At 44.8% G+C, this 20,209-nt stretch overlaps 1 protein-coding gene across 1 annotated transcript; it reads right to left on the minus strand.

Annotated features, from left to right (window-relative positions):
- Positions 1 to 7,487: 7,487 nt before the first annotated feature.
- LOC119277141 (eukaryotic peptide chain release factor subunit 1-2-like) lies at positions 7,488 to 9,577 on the minus strand. The gene is made up of 2 exons (XM_037558374.1): positions 7,897 to 9,577; positions 7,488 to 7,795 (listed from the first exon to the last, which is right to left on the minus strand). The coding sequence occupies exon 1, from the start codon at positions 9,341 to 9,343 to the stop codon at positions 8,012 to 8,014; it is 1,332 nt and encodes a 443-aa protein (XP_037414271.1). The 5' UTR covers positions 9,344 to 9,577; the 3' UTR covers positions 7,488 to 7,795; positions 7,897 to 8,011.
- Between the last annotated feature and the right edge of the window lie 10,632 nt (positions 9,578 to 20,209).

Here is a 20,209-nt window from a genome sequence, read left to right on the forward strand (position 1 = left end):
ACTAGCCATTTTAGGCAGCGGGGGCGGCGCCGGAGTGGATGAGGGTGGGGGTGGGGGCATCGCTTGGGCGGTGACATAATGGATAAAGGTGAAGCGGTGGAAAAAGGGGGGATTTTTACTCCAGCGGTGCGTGACCCAGTATATTTAAGGGCTGCCGATGGGCTTGGGCGGCGACATAATGGATAAAGGTGAAGTAGTGGGAATAGAGGAGGATTTTTACTCCAGCGATGTGTGAGCAGATATATTTAAGAGGGTCCCTAGCGCTCCCCTATATTTAAGGGTTGCCACGACCATGAAGTAAAAGTTATCCTCCTCTGACCGTTATAAGAGTTTGGTTAGCTGCACATTAAACGAGGAAACATGGATTTTTACGTTAATAAATTATAAGGGATAGGTTAGAGATGCTGTAGGAGGATCTGGCCGACAAAGTTTAGTGCATGATTTTTACTCCAATAACTTTTGATTGGATCTAACTGAACTCCTAAATTTAATGGAGTAAAAACCATATTTGCATAAGTTCAACCCAGATTCCATTTAGACAACCGAAACTGGGCACATTTATCATCCGCCTTGTCTTGACATCCTACGGGACATGAGTTTTTAAACCTAAACATAAACTTGAAACTAAACATGAAATTAAACTAAACTAATATACACCATCATCATCATCATCATCACCCTTGTAGCGGGCGAGTCAATCTTGTCTTGACATTCCACTACCCATGGGGTTTGGGCATGTGCCGTTGTCGCCAGAGTCGGGTAAGATGCGCCGTCACTCTTCAACGTCAAACTTCTCTTGTCCTAGTCGTCGTGGTGCTTGCCGTCGTCGTCGCCGCCATGCTCCTCGTCATGAGAGAGGAGGATGACCTTCCCGTCGACCGCGCGCTCCTAGAAGATTGTGCGCTCCGCCTCCACAAGCTCGAGGTACTGGCGGCAGAGGTCCGTCATGTACTCCTAATCGGGGCCTCTGCCGCGAATTGCTCCATCGCCACCCGGTCCTCCCGAGCCATCGCCACATTCACCACCCCAGTGGCGGCGGGACAAGCTCAACGGGCGCCGTCCCTCACGAGAAGTTGAGGTGCACCGCCGCGCCATGCAACCAGACCTTTCATTTGTCGGTCTTGAGGGCGGCGTGCTTTGCCGTACCCGAGCCACTTCTTCATGTGGGCCTCGTGATCGGTTATCTTCGCCACCCACGTCCCCATGGTCGTTGGCGGATGCCGAAGTACTTCCTCTGCTGCTACAACAGCGAAGGGAGGTCGAGGAAGTTGGAGATGCGGCGGGAAGGGGCTGTATTGACGGGAGGCGGCGGCTTAAGAAGGCGCTGCTTGAAGACGCGCGGCTTGCCGTGGCGGTGGCAGGGAGCACCGGCCACAGGGTTCGGCCACTGGGAGGAGGGGACGGCCGGCAAGGGAGGGGGGATAGGGACGAGTGAAGATTTTTTACTCCCCCGCCAAGCGATGGACTAAATATAGGCTAGGAATAAGCGCGAAGGATAAATTATCCTCCTCTAATAGTTATTGAGATATCGGATTTGCTAAGTCACATCCAGATGAAATTTAGTTATCTCACATCTAAGTCTACAACCGTTGGATTTGTTTTCTTTAAAATTCATGCAGGGGTTGATCACGTGCTTTGTCCCTCATCTCGTTGTCCCCTGTCGGCCTGTTTTCCTGTTCCCAAAGACGGGCTTCTATTTGTTACATGGGTTGTCTTATTTTCTTTCACTGATTGTTACACCGGCATGCACAGTGGTGTGAAACTGTGAATACCTGCTGATTTTATTTGTTGGTGTGGCTGTTTTTGTTAGGGGTCTGTTTCTTTTGCAACGAAGTGTAGGCGTGGCACGGCATTTACTTAAGAGTCAGCCTTTTTATATGCCTCTCATGTCCCAGTTTACGACCTTTCTTTGTTTTTCTTTTCTTTGCTTTTTGATGATTTGTTTTTCAATTTTAAATTTATTTGTTCCCCTTTCTTTTTGTTATTCTTTTTTCATTTTTTACAAAATTTGTGATTTATCTTGTTTTTTATTTTTTACTTTTATCTTAAATATCTCTATTTTTATTTTTCTACATTTGCTAATTCCCATCTAGATTGTCTTTTCTTTTTCCATTTCTTTTTATATTTTTATATTTTTTCAAACAGAATTGCTAATTCATATCTGGATGATATTTAAAGATGTCACATCTAAGTTTAGGGCTGTTAAATCTTGTTTGTCTTTAAAACTCACACCAGGTGATCGTCCCTCGCGCGCTCGCGTGTTGACGCGCATGTGGGCCTGTGTCCACTTCCACACAAGATGGTGTGGGCCGTTTTTCTTGCGAGCACGGGCCGGTTTGGGCCGCTCGATGTGTTTGTGGGCTTTTATTTTGGTTATCTCAGTTGTAGAGAATAGTCAGAGAGAACGACTGCAACAAGTGAGCAGGCGATGCTCATCAGAGTGAATACATATTTTGTAAAGATTCCTATGGTCACTACTTTTTTCCTACAGTCCTTCACGCGACGAGTGGATTGGAAGTGAGAAGGGAGCAGTGAAAGTAAGTGATTTCCCGCTTCCATTTTTCTTTGATTTATATTTTCTTCTTTTCCATTTTTTTCTTTTTCTTTTTTCCTTTTTCTTCCTTATTTAATTGTTTTAAATTCATGATTTTTTTACTATGCCATCTATTAGCTTTAAATGCCGTGCAAACCTTGACCGCTAGTTGTTTTGTTGTGCATGACCCGTGTGGCGTCATGCGCCTGGTGTCTACTTATCGGTCTGCTCGTGCGTGCGTCTTTTCTTAGGACATTTTCACGGCGTGATCTGGGTCTCATTTCAGATTGGTTTTGCTTACTCTCATTTAGATAAGAGTTAATAATATCTTATTTAACTCACATCGCTACATATATGTGTTTTCGAGTCGTGCTCGTTATCGTTGTGTTGTGCTTTTTGTTCGTTCCGTAAAGCAATGAGGTCCAGTATGACTTTTTTAATGGGCCATTTTTATGTTTTGTGTACTTTTTTGGCATTAGTTTTTTGAGGAGGCCACATGTCTTTGTATTACCTGTTTTACCTAGAGAAGAGCATAACTATTTTTTTTCTTTTGGATTTGCTAAATCTCATCTCGGCGATGTCTTATCTAAGTCTATAACCGTCTGATTTATTTTCTTTAACGTTTGCACAAATTTGATCACGTGTGCCCTGTGTCAGGTCGTTCTTTTTTTTACTCGTGTCCTCTTTGTCCTGTCTTATTTTGTGTCGTCTTGTTTCCGCATTGCTTTTCACAATGGCCCATTTATGTTGTCGTTTGAGACGTGGCCCGTTTCTCTTTTGTTCGTCTTCGTTATGTGTTTTTGTGGCCTGGTGAAGAATTCGTAGAGTCCATCCTTGACTCGCAAACGGTCTTATAGTTGTCCAATTTGCAAGTACATCCTTGACTAACAACTGAGCATGTGTTTTATTTTTCATTCCAGTTGCAAATACACGCTCGACTCGCAACTGGGCTCGTAGTTTGTTATTGTCTCACTTGCAAGTTCACCATCGACTCGTAAATGGTACCATAATTTTGTGTAGTTTTCCCAGTTGCGAGTCCACTATTGACTTGCAACTAAGCCCGTACTTTGTTTCATCCCAATCGCAAGTCCACCCCGACTCGCAACTTGTATTGTAGTTTTGTGTAGTTGTCCCAGTTGCAACTTGCAAGTCCATCCTCGACTCACAACTCGTATTGTAGTTTAGTGTAGTTGTACTAGTTGTAAGTCCACCCTTCACTCGCATATAGGCACGTAGTTTGTTTCATCCAGTGTTTTGTGGCCCTGGTGGAGAATTTATAGAGTCCAACCCCGACTCGCAAACAGTCTCATAGCTGCTCAATTTGCAAGTCCACTCTCGGCTAGCAACTGGGCATGTGTTTTATTTTTCATTCTAGTTGCATATACATACTCGACTCACAATTGGGCTCGTAGTTTGTTATTGTCCTAGTTGCAAGTTCACCCTTGACTTGCAAATGGTATCAAAGTTTTGTGTAGCTGTCCCGGTTGTGAGTCCACTCTTGACTCGCAAGCAGGCTCGTAGTTTGTTTCATCCCAGTCGCAAGTACACCCTCGACTTGCAACTCGTATTTTAGTTTTGTGAAGTTGTCCCACTTGCAACTTGCAAGGCCACCCGACTCACAACTCGTATCATAGTTTAGTGTAGTTGTCCTAGTTGCAAGTCCACCCTTCACTTGCAACTAGGCCTATAGTTTGTTTCATCCCAGTTGCAAATTCACCCTCGACTCATAAATGGTATCGTAGTTTTGTGTAGTTGTCCCAGTTATAAGTCCACTCTTGACTCGCAACTAGGTCCGTAGTTTGTTTCATCCCAGTCGCAAGTCCACCCATGATTCGTAACTCGTATCATAACTTTACATAGTTGCCCCAGTTGCAAGTTCACCCTAGAGTCGCAACTCCTATCGTAGTTTAGTGTAGTTGTCCCAGTTGCAAGTCCAACCTTGACTCGCAACTAGTCCCGTAGTTTATTTTTTTCCATCATAGTTGTAAGTTCAACATTGACTCAAAACTAGGCACATAATTTGTTTTCATCCTAGTTGCAAGTCAACCCTTGACTCGCAACTAGGCTTGTAGTTTCATAGTCGTTCCAGTTGCAAGTCCACCCTCAACTCGCAACTGGGTATGCGTTTTGTTTTCATCCCAGTTGCAAATCCACACTCGACTCGCAATTGGGCTTGTAGTTTATTATTTCCCAGTAGCAAGTGTGTCGTCGACTCGCAACTTGTACTGTAATTTTGTGTAGTTATCCCAGTTGCATGTCCGCCATCAACTCGCAACTCTATCGTAGTTTTGTGTAGTTGTCCCAGTTGCAAGTCCACCCTCGATTTGCAACTAGGCATGTAGTTTGTTTCGCAATTCGTCCTATGTTTTGTTTTTCCTCCTAGTTGCAAGTCCACCCTTGACTCGCAACAGAGCCCGTAGTTTGTTTCATCCTGGTTGCAAGTCAATCCTTGACCCATAACTTGGCTACTATCTTTTTAGTTGTCCTAGTTGCAAGTCCGCGCTCGACTTGCAATTGAGCTCATAGTTGTCTCAGTTGCAAGCCCACCCTCACCTCATAACTCGAGCCTGTGATTTTGTGTTTCATCACAGTTGCAATTCCACCCTTGACTTGCAAATGGCCCCATAATTTGTTTCATACTAGTTGCAAGTCGACCCTTGACTTGCAACTGGGCATGTAGTTTTATAGTTGTCTCAGTTGCATGTCCACCCTCGACTTGAAAATAGGCTCGCAGTTGTACTAGTTGCAAGTCCACCCTCGACTCGCAACTGGGCATGTGTTATGTTTTCTATCTCAGTTGCAAGTCTGTGCTCAAATCACAACTGGGCATGTGTTATGTTTTCCATCTCAGTTGCAAGTCCGTGCTCAAGTCATAACTAGGCTTGTAATTTGTTATTGTCCCAAATACAAGTCCACCCTTGACTCTCAAATGACATCGTAGTTTTGTGTAATTGTCCTAGTTGGAAGTCCGCTCTTGACTCACAACTAGGCCCATAGTTTGTTTCATCCTAGTTGCAAGTTCACCATTGACTCGCAACTAGGCTTGTAGTTTCGTAGTCGTCCTAGTTGCATGTTCACCCTCAGTCGCAACTGGGCCCATAATTTTGATGTAGTCCTAGTTGCAACTCCACCATCGACTTGCAACTGGCTCAACCCTTTTCTATATCAGTTGTAAATCTAGTTTGATCCAGTTGCAAGTGCACCCTCGACATGCTACTTTTACTCGACCCTTTTGTCCTAGTTGTAAGTGCATCCTCGACACATAACTTTGTTCGCGGCCCTTTTGACCCAATTGTGGTCCACCCTTGACACGTAACTGACTCGGATCATTTTGTTCCGGTTGGTCCGCCCTCGACATGCAACCACGGATGGACTTGTAGTTGCATGTCTCGACCCTTTGTCCCAGTTGCATGTTGCTAATAAAACAACAAGCCCACTAATACCTACAATAAGGATCTCGGGGCGCTTATACAATTGCTAAGCGTAGAGATCGATCACTATTCGCTCTTAGCGGGCCGGACTGTTTGCGCTGTTAGCGAGTGATTTTCTAGGAAGCGATTGGGGATTCCTAGGAGCCAGGGTTTGGGGATCTAGTATTTAGGAACCTTTCTAAGGGTCTTGGATGGTTGCATCCACTTTCTTCTTCTCTTCTTTTTATCTATTTTTCTCTATTGGTTTTCTAGTTCTTTTGGTTGTTTTTATGTTTGTTTTATTCTTTTTCTTGTTCCTTCTTTCCCTTTTTTTAAAAAAAATTCTAAACCTTTTTCAAAATTATGAACAATTTTCAATTCTTGATTTTTTTGGATATTTGTGAATATATTTTTTGAATCAGCGAACATTTTCTGAATACACGAACAAATTTTGATTATCGTGAATATTTTCTAATCCACGAACATTTTGAATGCACGATCAATTGTTCCGTATGTGTTTCAATATAATTTAGTGTATACTATAAAAATGTTCACCGTATATTAAAAAAGTTCACAGTATATTTGAAAAAGGTTAAGTGTGTATTTAAAAATATTTTACTGCATATTAAAAAAATGTTCAGTGCATAATCAAAAGTTTATTGTATATAAAAAGGTCACTGTATATATTGACAAGGAAGTTTAATGTATATTACAAAATAATTAGTGTGCATTCACAAAATGACTATCATATACTCTCTCTGTTCATTTTTATAAGGCCTTGAAGACATTTCAGACAAAGTGCAAAGCAGCTCATTTTTAGTTGTCTGAAAACTTATCAAAGTGTATGGAGGGAGTATTAAAGAATTGTTCACCATGTGTTAGAACATATTTCATATTCATTGACATTTTTTATAATTTGAATTTTTTTAATTTAAATTCATGAACATGTTTTTGATCAAAACTTTGTATTTTATTAAATATTAACATATAAAATATTAGTGTTAAAAACGTAAGAACCAAAAGGCAAAAAAAAATGTCGGTAACCTACTAGAAGCTAGACAGTAAAAAGATGATGAAAAAAAACAAATCAGTGGTAGCGCTACTTTATTTTCACTAATACACCTGATCGCTAGCTTTTCCTCCAAAAGAAATTCTGATCGTTAGCTTCGAGTGACACAATTTGGATCGCTAGCTTTATATAAATTCTGATCGTTAGCTTGGGTTTTTTTAGCACTAATCGCTAGCTTTGTGCTAGTAGGTAGCCTACCAGCATGTAGGCGCGGGTGGACATATTGGCCGGCCCAACCAGGCGGAGATGCGGGCGAGCTCGTTTGTTTGTTTTGGGCTTTGACAAATCAAAATCAAACAAACAAACAATGAGGTGGCGCTGACATCACACTTAGATGTGATTTTGTTATGTCACATCTAGATGAGCCCTAGACAGACCCTTGGGATATAGGGGATTGGTTAGAAACAATGCCTTAAGGCTGGCAATAGTGAGGATAGCATAAGTAGTATCTTACCATAGCAATAAATCTCACATATAAAATCGAACACAATAATACACAACATTATTTCAAGCAGTTGTTGTAGTAGCATATAAGCTCATAAGGCGACTCAGGAGTAGATTATAAGGAACACCACTCTCACACTCGCAACTAATACGACTCTAATAAGCATATTCTCTGATGCAGCAAGAGAAGGCAGCCACGGCTGCTTAGTAGCATAACCAAATTTGAAGGGATGGATCCAGAGAGGAAGAGACCTTCAACTCCAAACCATCAACGCCATCATCGTGCTTTGCTCAAGGTCCGAACTATAATTGCTGAGATCCTTTCTTCTGTCCCACCTCCTGCTCAAAGCAGACGTTGTGAATGTTGATCAAGGTCAGTCAAAAAGATCAGAAGAAAGACACAGAAACCGAATCAACCATGGCCAGTTTCAGGACCATACCTCGTTTCCCTTGCACCGATCGTTTGGATGTTTCAGCAGGGTCTCGTCCCGGCGGCGCGGTCGGGGCCAGCGCAGGCTCCTCCCAGACCGTGTGCAGTGAAGCTTCAGTTGATTGCTATTCGAGGCCTTCATAGACGTCGTCATCCAGCATGTCGTCGTCGTCGTCGTCGTTGTAGGCGGCGACGTCCGCCGGGTAGCGGAGGATCCCGCCGATGCCGCCGAAGCCCCGGCAGAACTGCGATCCTTCCTGGGACCTGTTGGTGACGAACTCCAGCTTGCAGCCGTATTGCTGGTAGTTCTCGGCGAACCACTCCAGCAGCAGCACCCTGTCGACGACGTCCAGCTCCCCGCACGCCGCCTCGTCGACACCGAGGTTGCTCTGGTCCGCCTCCTGGCCGCCGTTGATGTACTTCACCACCGTCTCCCCCGTGGCGGAGTTCTTCAGCTCGTACCGCCTGACGTCGAGGTTCTCCCACACGATCAGCGTGTGGACCGCGCCCATCTCGAGGGCCGCCATGGTGTCCTGCACGCCCAGGACGTACTTCCCGGTGTCCTGGCTTATCTCCTCGAAGTACTTGCGAAGGAGCTTCTTCTCCTGGACGAACTTGACCTCGGAGAGGACCTCCACAGACATCTCAATGGCCTGGTTGAAGCCGCTCTCCCCGCCGTACGACACGTCGACCGACTTGATTATCTTGGCCTGGAGCCGCTGGTCGAACATCTCGGACTTGCCCAGCTCGGTCTTGAAATCGGCGGAGCCGGCCAGGATGAGCCCGACCACGTTGGGCTGGTTGGTGGCGGGGTTGGTGAAGAAGTGCGTGGCCAGCTCGGCCGCCTTGCGCAGGTAGTTGTGCCGCTTCTCCATGCGCAGGCGCGCGAACCGGAGCGCCGACTGCCCTCCCCGCCCGTGCTTCTTGGGCAGATCCACGCTGAACTTGTACACCACCTCCCGGCTGTTGCCGCTCAGCGTGCCGTAGAGCGTGCCGTTGCCGTCCATGGCGATGAAGCCGAACCTGTCGTCGGACTCGAGGAGCTCGTTCAGCGGCTCGGTGTGGAACTTGTTATCGCAGAGGTAGAGCGACGCGTTGATGGGCCGGAAGGGCTCGAAGTCGAAGGTGACCTTCTTCTCCTTGCCGTCGTCGGTGACGACGGTGCCCGTGTAGAGCACGAGGCCGTTGGGGGGCACCCGGCTGTAGAGCTTGAGCCTCTGCTGGGCGGAGGTTATGGCGGCCAGCACGGACTGGCGGTTCACCCGGCTCTTGATGTTGGAGGCGGTCCCGTACTCGTCGCCCAGCATCTTGGCGACGCGGGACACCTGGTCGCGCGGCGGTATGATGAGCGAGATCATGCTCGTGCCGTTGCCCCTCGCCGCGTCCAGCCCCTTGATCAGCTTCTTCACCTTCCATATCTGGATGTTCTTGTCGGCTTCGTATCCCTCCACCACCATCTTGATCGACTAGTGTTTAGTTTGCAGGTCGGCCTTCGCCTACACGACCTACACTATTTTCTTTGGCGTTGAGCGTGGTGCGTGCCCGGCGGCGGGTGACGCCGGGCTCGCGAGAAGTGGAGACGGACGCAGGCGAGCCGGGCGCCTCTCACTCCCTCGTAGTACACCTCTCTTTGGTGTTTGTGGCGTGGTGAGATGTGTGCTCAGGAGACGGGTGCTGGCCTGCACTTTTTAGACGGAAGACGAGAAGGGGGAGGTGGCGGGGATGGTTGCGAACTCTCCCGAAAGCACGCCGTTGTTTTTAGGATGCTCTGCTGACACGCGTACGCATGGCAACGCGCCACGCGCCGGGCATCCGCGTGATCATCAGAATGAGAGGAAGAGAAATGGAGCATCAACGCACAGGGCGGCACCAAACGGTTGCCTTCCGGCTGGCTACCTACCTAGCGGTAGCCAGGTCTCCAAAGAAAGGAATGACTTCGTCTGGTTTCTTATTCGACTTTCCTTCCAACCAGCTCTGCTCAGACTTTCCTTCCAACCAGCTCTGCTCAGGCTTAGCCAAGTGTCCCCGCGTGGTACAGCGGCGCCCAAGCAACACGCAGCACCTGGCGCATCTTCACATGTCATGGCCCCCAAGATATTTCCGACGGCGGCGTAGGCCGCGGAATGGTTGAGGTGCCAAAAGCGTTCTGGAAGCCCCGGGGCCTGGCACATGATGCGGCACGCTTCCACCGCACGGGCGAGACGCGGGCGCCCACCAAGCCTTGTCCATAGGAATCGAATTCATCTTTTTTTTAATATTAGTATAGACGTAAGCGCTCATATACACGCGCATACACTTACCCTTTCTTTTCTTTTCTTGTTCGAACAGAAATCAAATTCATCTCCTTTCAGTCCAGCAAAATCCGGACTGCGCCTCCCGGTTCCAATTTGCAGTCAGGTCTTTCTTTTTTCCAATTTCTTTACAACCCCTAAACACGTCAACAACAATGATATCTTCATATCCCTTTATAATAAAGGGTATGATGGTTTTTTTTAAAAAAAATTGGTCGCCCGCTCCAGCTCGCTGGTACGTGTCCTGTGTACGTACCGTCTGTACACGAAAAGGCGTATGTGGACGGTCAGCAATCAATCACGCCGCACGAGGCGGCAGTTTCCCACACAGCAAGCCGGCCAACGGGGCACCTGCCGCCATTAAGCCAATGTGGATACCTATAAGAGGCTGAGTCGCCTACCCGCGTGGATTTTACCCACAAGCGTCGAGCCACTTGCCGCCTGCCACCGCCAGCCTCGCTGCGCCCGCCATTAATTACTGCGTTAAGCCAGCCACTGGCACGTCCTACCTACTGCCCTTCTTCTTCCTATACACCCCCCACATCTGACATCATTATCACCCGAGCCCAAAAGGAGGTTGTCGCCTCCGCCGCCAGTAACCTTAGCCTACACAGTCGCTGCCCACGTCGTCGGTTATGTGGGGAGGAGGGCGGAGTAGCCTCATCGTCTAGCAGGCGAACGAGCTCGACCGTTTGGGTGGGGTCGCGCCACCGGACACCGACTGCAGTTGGGGTGGAAGCTTAGCATCGAGGGGATTCCGGTGCCGCTGGTCCTCGAGGATGACTTCGGCCAGATGCGTCCTTGGATGAGGGAGTTCCGGGTGAGGCTGTTGCCGGAGGAGAGCGGCGACCCTTTCTACGGTGTCAACATCATGCTCTGGCTGATGATCCTCGAGCAGGAGTTTGAACCGTCTTTGGCAGTTTGAGGGTGCCTTCCCGCCGGCGTGAAAGAAAGTCATTGCACGGCACACCTTGTGGGACGATTGTCGGTGTCAAAATCGGTAAATCTCGGGTAGGGGGTCCCGATCTATGCGTCTAAGGATCAGAGGTAATAGGAGGCAGCGGACACCATGTTTACCCAGGTTCGGGCCCTCTTGATGGAGGTAAAGCCCTACGTCCTGCCTGATTGGCTTTGATGAGTATAGGGGTTACAAGAGTTGATCTACCACGAGATCGTAAAGGCTAAACCCTAGATGTCTAGACTGTATGATTATGACTGCCTCTACAGACTAAATCCTCCGGTTTGTATAGACATCGGAGGCGGCTAGGGTTGTACATAGTCGGTTTACAGAGAAAGGAATCTTCATATCCGAATGCCAAGCTTGCCATCCACGCAATGGAGAGTCCCATACGGACACGGGGAAAAGCCTTCTATCTTGTATCTTCGCGGCCCTTTAGTCCGGCCCATGTCACATAGCCCGGATGCCCGAGGACCCCCTAATCCAGGACTCCCTCAGTAGCCCCTAAACCAGGCTTCAATGACGATGTGTCCGGTGCGCAGATTGTCTTCGGCATTGCAAGGAGGGTTCCTCATCTGAATACTTTAAGGTAGTTGATCAACAAAAACTATGTCCAGATCTGTTTAACAATCACAACCTCACTGCCACAAGGGTTATAACACGATATGTCTTCACTAATAGTTTTTGCTGGCGAGACGTTACGTCTGGCCTCTTTATTATTTCGAATTGCTTTTCAATCTCCTGTTTCACGTTTCAAGATGCAACCTCCGGTGATACGTCTTGTCAAAACAGAGATCGTGTCCTCTTATCATGGGATTCTCATCAATACGGGCTTGGGTAATCCAACTGTGCCGTCCGCACGACTGATACGTCTCCGTCATATCTATAATTTTTGATTGTTCCATGCCAATATTCTACAACTTTCATATACTTTTGGCAACTTTTTATATTATTTTTGGGACTAACCTATTAATCCAGTGCCCCGTGCCAGTTCCTGTCTGTTGCATGTTTTATGTTTCGCAGAATATCCATATCAAATGGAGTCCAAACGGGATAAAAACGGACGGAGCTTATTTTTGGAATATTTGGAAAATCTGGGAGAAAGATCAATGCCAAACGTTGTCCGAGGTGGGCACGAGGTAGGGGGCTGCGCCCCACCCCCCTGGGCGCGCCCCTGACCCTCGTGGTCCACCCATAAGGTGGTTGATGCCCTTCTTCGGCCGCAAGAAAGCTAATTTTTGGTAAAAAATCACGGCAAAGGTTTCGGTCCATCGGAGTTACGGATCTCCATATATATACGAAACGGTGAAAGGGTAGGAAACAGAACGTAGAAACACAGAGAGACAGAGAAACAGATCCAATCTCGGAGGGGCTCTCGCCCCTCCCATGCCATGGAGGCCAAGGACCAGAGGGGAAACCATTCTCCCATCTAGGGAGGAGGTCAAGGAAGAAGAAGAAGACGAAGGAGCCCCCTCTCCCCTTCTCTTCCGGTGGCACCGAAACGCTACCGTGGCCATCATCATCATCACCGCGATCTACAACAACACCTCCGCCATCTTCACCAACATCTCCATCACCTTCCCCCCTCTATCCGCAGTGCTCCACTCCCCCGCAACCCGCTGTACCCTCTACTTGAACATGGTGCTTTATGCTTCATATTATTATCCAATGATGTGTTGCCATCCTATGATGTCTGAGTAGATTTTCGTTGTCCTATCAGTGGTTGATGAATTGCTATGATTGATTTAATTTTCTTGTGGTTACCTTGCTGTCCTTTGGTGCCCATCATATGAGCACGCGCGTGGATCACACCATAGGGTTAGTTGTATGTTGATAGGACTATGTATTAGAGGGCAAGAGTGATAGAAGCTTCAACCTAGCATAGAAATTGATGCATACAGGATTGAATGGGGACCAATATATCTTAATTCTATGGTTGGGTTTTACCTTAATGAACGTTAGTAGTTGCGGATGCTTGCTAATAGTTCCAATCATAAGTGCATAGAATTCCAAGTCAGGGATGACATGCTAGCAGTGGCCTCTCCCACATAATGCTTGCTATCGGTCTAGTAAAGTAGTCAATTGCTTAGGGGCAATTTCACAACTCCTACCACCACTTTTCCACTCTCTCTATATTTACTTTATCGCTTCTTTACTTACAACAGCCCTTAGATTTTATTTATGCACTCTTTATTATCTTGCAAACCTATCCAACAACACCTACAAAGTACTTCTAGTTTCATACTTGTTCTAGGTAAAGCGAACGTCAAGCGTGCATAGAGATGTATCGGTGGTCGATAGAACTTTAGGGAATATGTGTTCTAACTTTAGCTTCTCATTGGGTTCGACACTCTTACTTATCGAAAGAGGCTACAATTGATCCCCTATACTTGTGGGTTATCAAGACCTTTTTCTGGCGCCGTTGCCGGGGAGCAATAGCGTGGGGTGAATATTCTTGTGTGTGCTTGTTTGCTTTATCACTAAGTAATTTTTATTTGCTGTTCTTAGTTGTTCTCTATCTTTAGTTATGGATATGGAACACAAAATACCAAAAAAATTAGGTGTACTTGCTACTCATGGAGATGAGGAACCTCCTAAAACCCTCGATGCTCGTTATGTGACAGAAATTATGTACTACTTTGATAATCCTGAGAAAACCCCATTCAATCTGGTAATGGGAGTAACGTTTGATCAACGTGAATACTTTAGGGATTATCGCTTGACTCAAAAAGGGAAACTATTATGGGATCAAATTTATATGTTGTATTGGTATGCTAGGCAACTATGCTTGAGATATGATTATACTTGTTGCTCTAGGATGAAGGCTCCACACCTTCCCTTTTCATGTGAATTTAATGATAATTAAACCTTGGCTTCTTATGCTAGAGGTATATATGACTACTATGATGTGGAACAAATAGAAGAATTTGTTGCTTCGAAGGGTGCTTATGAAATTGAATCTTTGTTTGAAAAGTATGAAGGTTTTGATGATGATGTTTATAGGCCTGAAAATTTAGCTATCCTAAAATATTGCTATGATAATTATGAATATAATTCCTATATTAATGCGCTTATTGAGAAAGTCTCTGCTGTCCAAGAAGAGACTAATATTTTGCAGGAATCTATGGAAGAAGAAGTTGATGAAGCTGTGAGCTCATTGGATGAAAAAGATGAGGAGGAGAGCGAAGAACAAAAGGAGGAAGAGCGGATTGATCACCCGTTCCCACCTTCTAATGAGAGTAACTCTTCAACTCATACATTGTTTAATTCCTCTTCATGCTTACCGAAGGATGAATGCTATGATAATTGCTATGATCCCGCTGATTCTTTTGAAATATCCCTTTTTGATGATGCTTGCTATGCTTGTGTGCCAAGATGCCAATATGAATTATGCTTATGGAGATGAACTTGCTATAGTTTCTTATGTTAAACATGAAATTGTTGCTATTGCACCCACACATGATAGTCCTATTATCTTTTTGAATTCTCCAAACTACACTATATCGGAGAAGTTTGTGCTTATTAAGGATTACATTGATGGGTTGCGTTTTACTATCACACATGATGATTTTGATGAATATAATATGCATGTGCTTGCTTCTCCTACTTGCAATTATTATGAGAGAGGAACTATATCTCCACCTCTCTATGTTTCCAATACGATAAAATTGCAAGAAACTGTTTATACTATGCATTGGCCTTTACTATGTGTGCATGAATTGTTCTTTTATGACATGTCGATGCATAGGAAGAGAGCTAGACTTCGTCATTACATGATATATGCTGCTTTGTGCTCACTACTAAATTACAAATCATTGCTAATAAAAATTGGCTTTGATATACCTTGGGATCCGGGTGGATTCACTACTTGAGCACTATATGCCTAGCTTAATGGCTTTAAAGAAAGCGCTGCGAGGGAGACTGCTACCTCTTTTAGCACTCTGTTGGTTTTCCCCGAAGAGGAAGGGATGATGCAGCAAAGTAGCATAAGTATTTTCCTCATTTTTTGAGAACCAAGGTATCAATCCAGTAGGAGGCTACGCGCGAGTCCCTCGTACCTGCACAAAACAAATAAATCCTCGCAACCAACGCAAATAGGGGTTGTCAATCCCTATAGGGCCACTTACGAGAGTGAGATCTGATAGATATGATAAGATAATATTTTTGGTATTTTTATGATAAATATGCATAGTAAAATAAAGGCAAAGCAAATAACTAAATAGTAGGAGATTGATATGATAAAGATAGACTCGGGGGCCATAGGTTTCACTAGTGGCTTCTCTCGAGAGCATAAGTATTCTACGGTGGGTGAATAAATTACTGTTGAGCAATTGACAGAATTGAGCATAGTTATGAGAATATCTAGGTATGATCATGTATATATGCATCACGTCCGAGACAAGTAGACCGACTCCTGCCTGCATCTACTACTATTACTCCACTCATCGACCGCTATCCAGCATGCATCTAGAGTATTAAGTTAAAACAGAGTAACGCCTTAAGCAAGATGACATGAAGTAGAGGGATAGACTCATGCAATATGAAGAAAACCCCATCTTGTTATCCTCGATGGCAACAATACAATACATGCTTTGCTGCCCTTACTGTCACTGGGAAAGGACACCGCAAGATTGAACCCAAAGCTAAGCACTTCTCCTATTGCAAGAAAGATCAATCTAGTAGGCCAAACCAAACTGATAATTCGAAGAGACTTGGAAAGATAACCAAACATACATAAAAGAATTCAGAGAAGATTCAAATATTATTCACAGATAGACTTGATCATAAACCCACAATTCATCAATCTCAACAAACACCCCACAAAAAGAATATTACATCGAATAGATCTCCACAAGAGAGGGGGAGAACATTGTATTGAGATCCAAAAAGAGAGAAGAAGCCATCTAGCTACTAACTATGGACTCGTAGGTCTGAAGTAAACTACTCACACTTCATCGGAGAGGCTATGGTGTAGATGTAGAAGCCCTCCGTGATCGATGCCCCCTCCGGCGGAGCTCCGGAACAGGCCCCAAGATGGGATCTCGTGGATACAAAAAGTTACGGCGGTGGAATTAGGGTTTTGGCTCCTGTTCTGATCGTTTGGGGGTACGTGGATATATATAGGAGGAAGAAGTACGTCGGTGGAGCAACAGGGGGCCCACGAGGGTGGACGGCGTGCCTGGGGGGGGGGGCAGGCATGCCCCCCTACCTCGTGGCCTCCTGTTAGTTGGCTTGACGTAGGGTCCAAGTCTCCTGAGTTGTATTCGGTGAGAAAATCACGTTCCCGAAGGTTTCATTCCATTTGGACTCCGTTTGATATTCCTTTTCTTTGAAACCCTAAAACATGCAAAAAACAGCAATTCTGGGCTGGGCCTCCGGTTAATAGGTTAGTCCCAAAAATAATATAAAAGTGGATAATAAAGACCAATAATGTCCAAAACAGTAGATAATATAACATGGAGCAATCAAAAATTATAGATACGTTGGAGACGTATCAAGCATCCCAAGCTTAATTCCTGCTCGTCCTCGAGTAGGTAAATGATAAAAACAGAATTTTTGATGCAGAGTGCTACTTGGCATAATTTTAATGTAATTCTTATTAATTGTGGTATTAATATTCTGATCCGAAAGATTCAAGACAAAAGTTTATATTGACATAGAAAATAATAATACTTCAAGCATACTAACAAAGCAATTATGTCTTCTCAAAATAACATGGCTAAAGAAAGTTATCCCTACAAAATCATATAGTCTGGCTATGCTCTATATTTTTTTTGAATATGTACTGCAAGGCAACAGCCTCACAGATCTTTATTGAAAACAACAAAGTAACAAAGTCCTGTTACAAGTCCATACAAGTAAAGAAAAGAAGAAGACATAAATACTTACAAACTTACAACCCTAGCAGGGTAAAAGAAAACACTAACTAAGGGAGGTTAGAGATCCAAGTTAGAAGGCTATCCTTGTATTACATTTTATCCTATGAGAAAGAAGGGTTATGTCATGGATAAAGTTGTGCCTCCAGACTCTGAAAGAAGGTGTCTCATTCCTGAAAACCTTGCCATTCCTCAAGATCCAAATTTTCCAAGCTGCTGTAAAGACCACTTCAGTGAAGAAAGAATGCCCAAAATCCTTCCTAGCCTTTACTGCCATGTTGTATGTTGTCATCCCAGGCTGTGGGTCCCAAAGAATCTGCAAGTAGTTCCAGACTCTAACGCTAAAATTACAAGAGAAGAACAAATGTGCACAATCTTCATGGATCAGATATGGACATAGGACACAAGTATGATCTTCCACGTGCCAATGCCTCCTGAGTAGCATGTCTCTTGTGTTTAAATGATCCCTCAGCAGTAACCATCCAAACATTTTGATTTTCAATGTACATGAAGATTTCCAAATCCATTGGAAGATTGGATCTACAACAATATGTTGATGCTCATACACATAAAAGGATTTGGGTCTGAAACAACCCTTATGAAAAGGCCAAATCCATGTGTCATGAGTTGTGGAGCAAGAATAAGCATTTGTCAGCTGTTGAAGACATTCAAGCTCAGCAAAGGCTTGTGTAGAGAGGGAAAATGCAAATTGGACAAAAACTCCCGGGAAAGCACATCAGACACTGAAAGATGCTCATCAATAACAAAGGAGAAGAGCCTGGGAAATTTTTCACTGAGGCAGGAACCCTTAAGCTCAACCACCCATCTGTCAGACCAAAAGACAATGGACCTGCCATCACCCAACATTGGAGTAGCCAGCTGACAATATTTGTTAGCCAATTTAAACACATCACGCCACCAAAAGGATCCACAGAGTGTGGTAGTATGAGGGACAGAGTTGGCATAGTATGCATTCCAAATAAGGCCAACCCAGGGGATGTCATGATGATTATAAAACTTGTGCAAGAACTTCGTAAGCAAGGCCTCATTCTGCACCTTGAGGTTGAGCACACCAAGACCCCCTTTGTTTTTTGGTAAGCATACCAAGTCCCAAGCAGTCAGGGATTGTCTTGGGGTATCAGAGTTCCCTCTCCATAGGCATTGTCTCTGAATCCTTTCAATTTGTTTCAGAATTCCAGGTGGAATGACAAGTGTGCACAGGAAATATATGGGCATTGATGTTAAAACAGACTGGAGCAACTGCAACCTGCTACCTTGATTCAGAAAGCATGAAGTGGCAGACAATCTTCTTTCAATCCTATGCACAAGAGGCATGAGGTCTTGGATTGTGGGCCTTGTAGTCCCCATGGGCAGACCCAAGTAGGTAAAAGGCATGGATCCTACACTGCATCCAAGAACTGAGGCCAACCTGTTAGCTTCATCAGATGACATGTTCATAGGCACCACAAGGGATTTTGCAAAATTCACAGATAATCCTGTTGTGGCAGCAAAAACATCAAGCATGTCTTTAAGAGCAAGCAGTTGGTGATGAATAGCAGGCAACACAATTAGTGTATCATCAGCATACTGAACTATGGGATAATCCTAGCTGTTAGAAGGGATTGGCAAAGTCAGAATTCCTTTACTGCACATGTCATTCACAACAGACTGAAGCAGGTCAGCAGCAAGGACAAAAAGAAGAGGTACATTGGGTCTCCTTGCCTAACTCCCCTCTTACATTTAAAATGGTTGCCAGGGACACCATTAAGAAGCACAGAAGAAGAACCAAAAGACAAAATAGTTTGCATCCAGGAAATCTATTTGTCATTAAAACCCTTGTATCTTAAGATTCTAAGAATGGCATCATGCTCAATAGTGTCAAAGGCTTTAGTAAAATCCAATTTCAGCAAAACTATTGGTCTCTTTGAAGCATTACACTGGTGGATGTACTCAAAGCACCAAGCTAGACAATCCTGAATAGACCTGGATTTAATAAATCCATATTGGTTTTTATGAATACAGGAAAGAATAACTTTCTGCAACCTGTTGGCCAGAAGTTTAGTGAGGAATTTCAAACAGGTATTTGTCAAAGATATTGGCCTGTAATCATTCAAACCCTCAGGTGAAAGCTTTTTTGGAATCAAGGTTATGAGAGAACTGTTGATACACTCCAAATCAAGGTGCCCCTCAGAAAACTCTTTGACAAGTTGATGCTCTATCTTCACCACACGAAATATTTAAATCATGCACAACCCCGATGACAAGCCAAGCAATTGTTGTTGGAAATATGCCCTAGAGGCAAGGTGCCCCTCAGAAAACTCTTTGACAAGTTGATGCTCTATCTTCACCACACGAAATATTTAAATCATGCACAACCCCGATGACAAGCCAAGCAATTGTTGTTGGAAATATGCCCTAGAGGCAATAATAAAAGTGTTATTATTATATTTCTTTGTTCATGATAATAGTCTTTTATTCATGCTATAACTGTATTATCCGGAAATTGTAATACACGTGTGAATACATAGACCACAATATGCCCCTGGTGAGCCTCTAGTTGACTAGCTCGTTGTGATCAACAGATAGTCATGGTTTCCTGGCTATGGACATTGGATGTCGTTGATAACGGGATCACATCATTAGGAGAATGATGTGATGGACAAGACCCAATCCTAAGCATAGCACAAAGGTCGGTTAGTTCGTTTGCTAGAGCTTTTCCAATGTCAAGTATCTCTTCCTTAGACCATGAGATTGTGTAACTCCTGGATACCGTAAGAGTGCTTTGGGTGTACCAAACGTCACAACGTAACTGGGTGACTATAAAGGTGCATTATAGGTATCTCCGAAAGTGTCTGTTGGGTTGACACGGATCGAGACTGGGATTTGTCACTCCGTGTTACGGAGAGGTATCACTGGGCCCACTCGGTAGTGCATCATCATAATGAGCTCAAGGTGGCCAAGTGTCTGGTCACGGGATCATGCATTACGGTACGAGTAAAGTGACTTGCCGGTAACGAGACTGAACGAGGTATTGGGATACCGACGATCGAGTCTCGGGCATGTAACGTACCGATTGACAAAGGGAATTGCATACGGGGTTTGATCGAATCCTCGACATCGTGGTTCATCCGATGACAACATCGAGGAGCATGTGGGAGCCAACATGGGTATCCAGATCCCGCTGTTGGTTATTGACCT

This window comes from Triticum dicoccoides, chromosome 1A (assembly GCF_002162155.2).
Source record: "Triticum dicoccoides isolate Atlit2015 ecotype Zavitan chromosome 1A, WEW_v2.0, whole genome shotgun sequence".
Lineage (NCBI taxonomy): Eukaryota > Viridiplantae > Streptophyta > Magnoliopsida > Poales > Poaceae > Triticum > Triticum dicoccoides.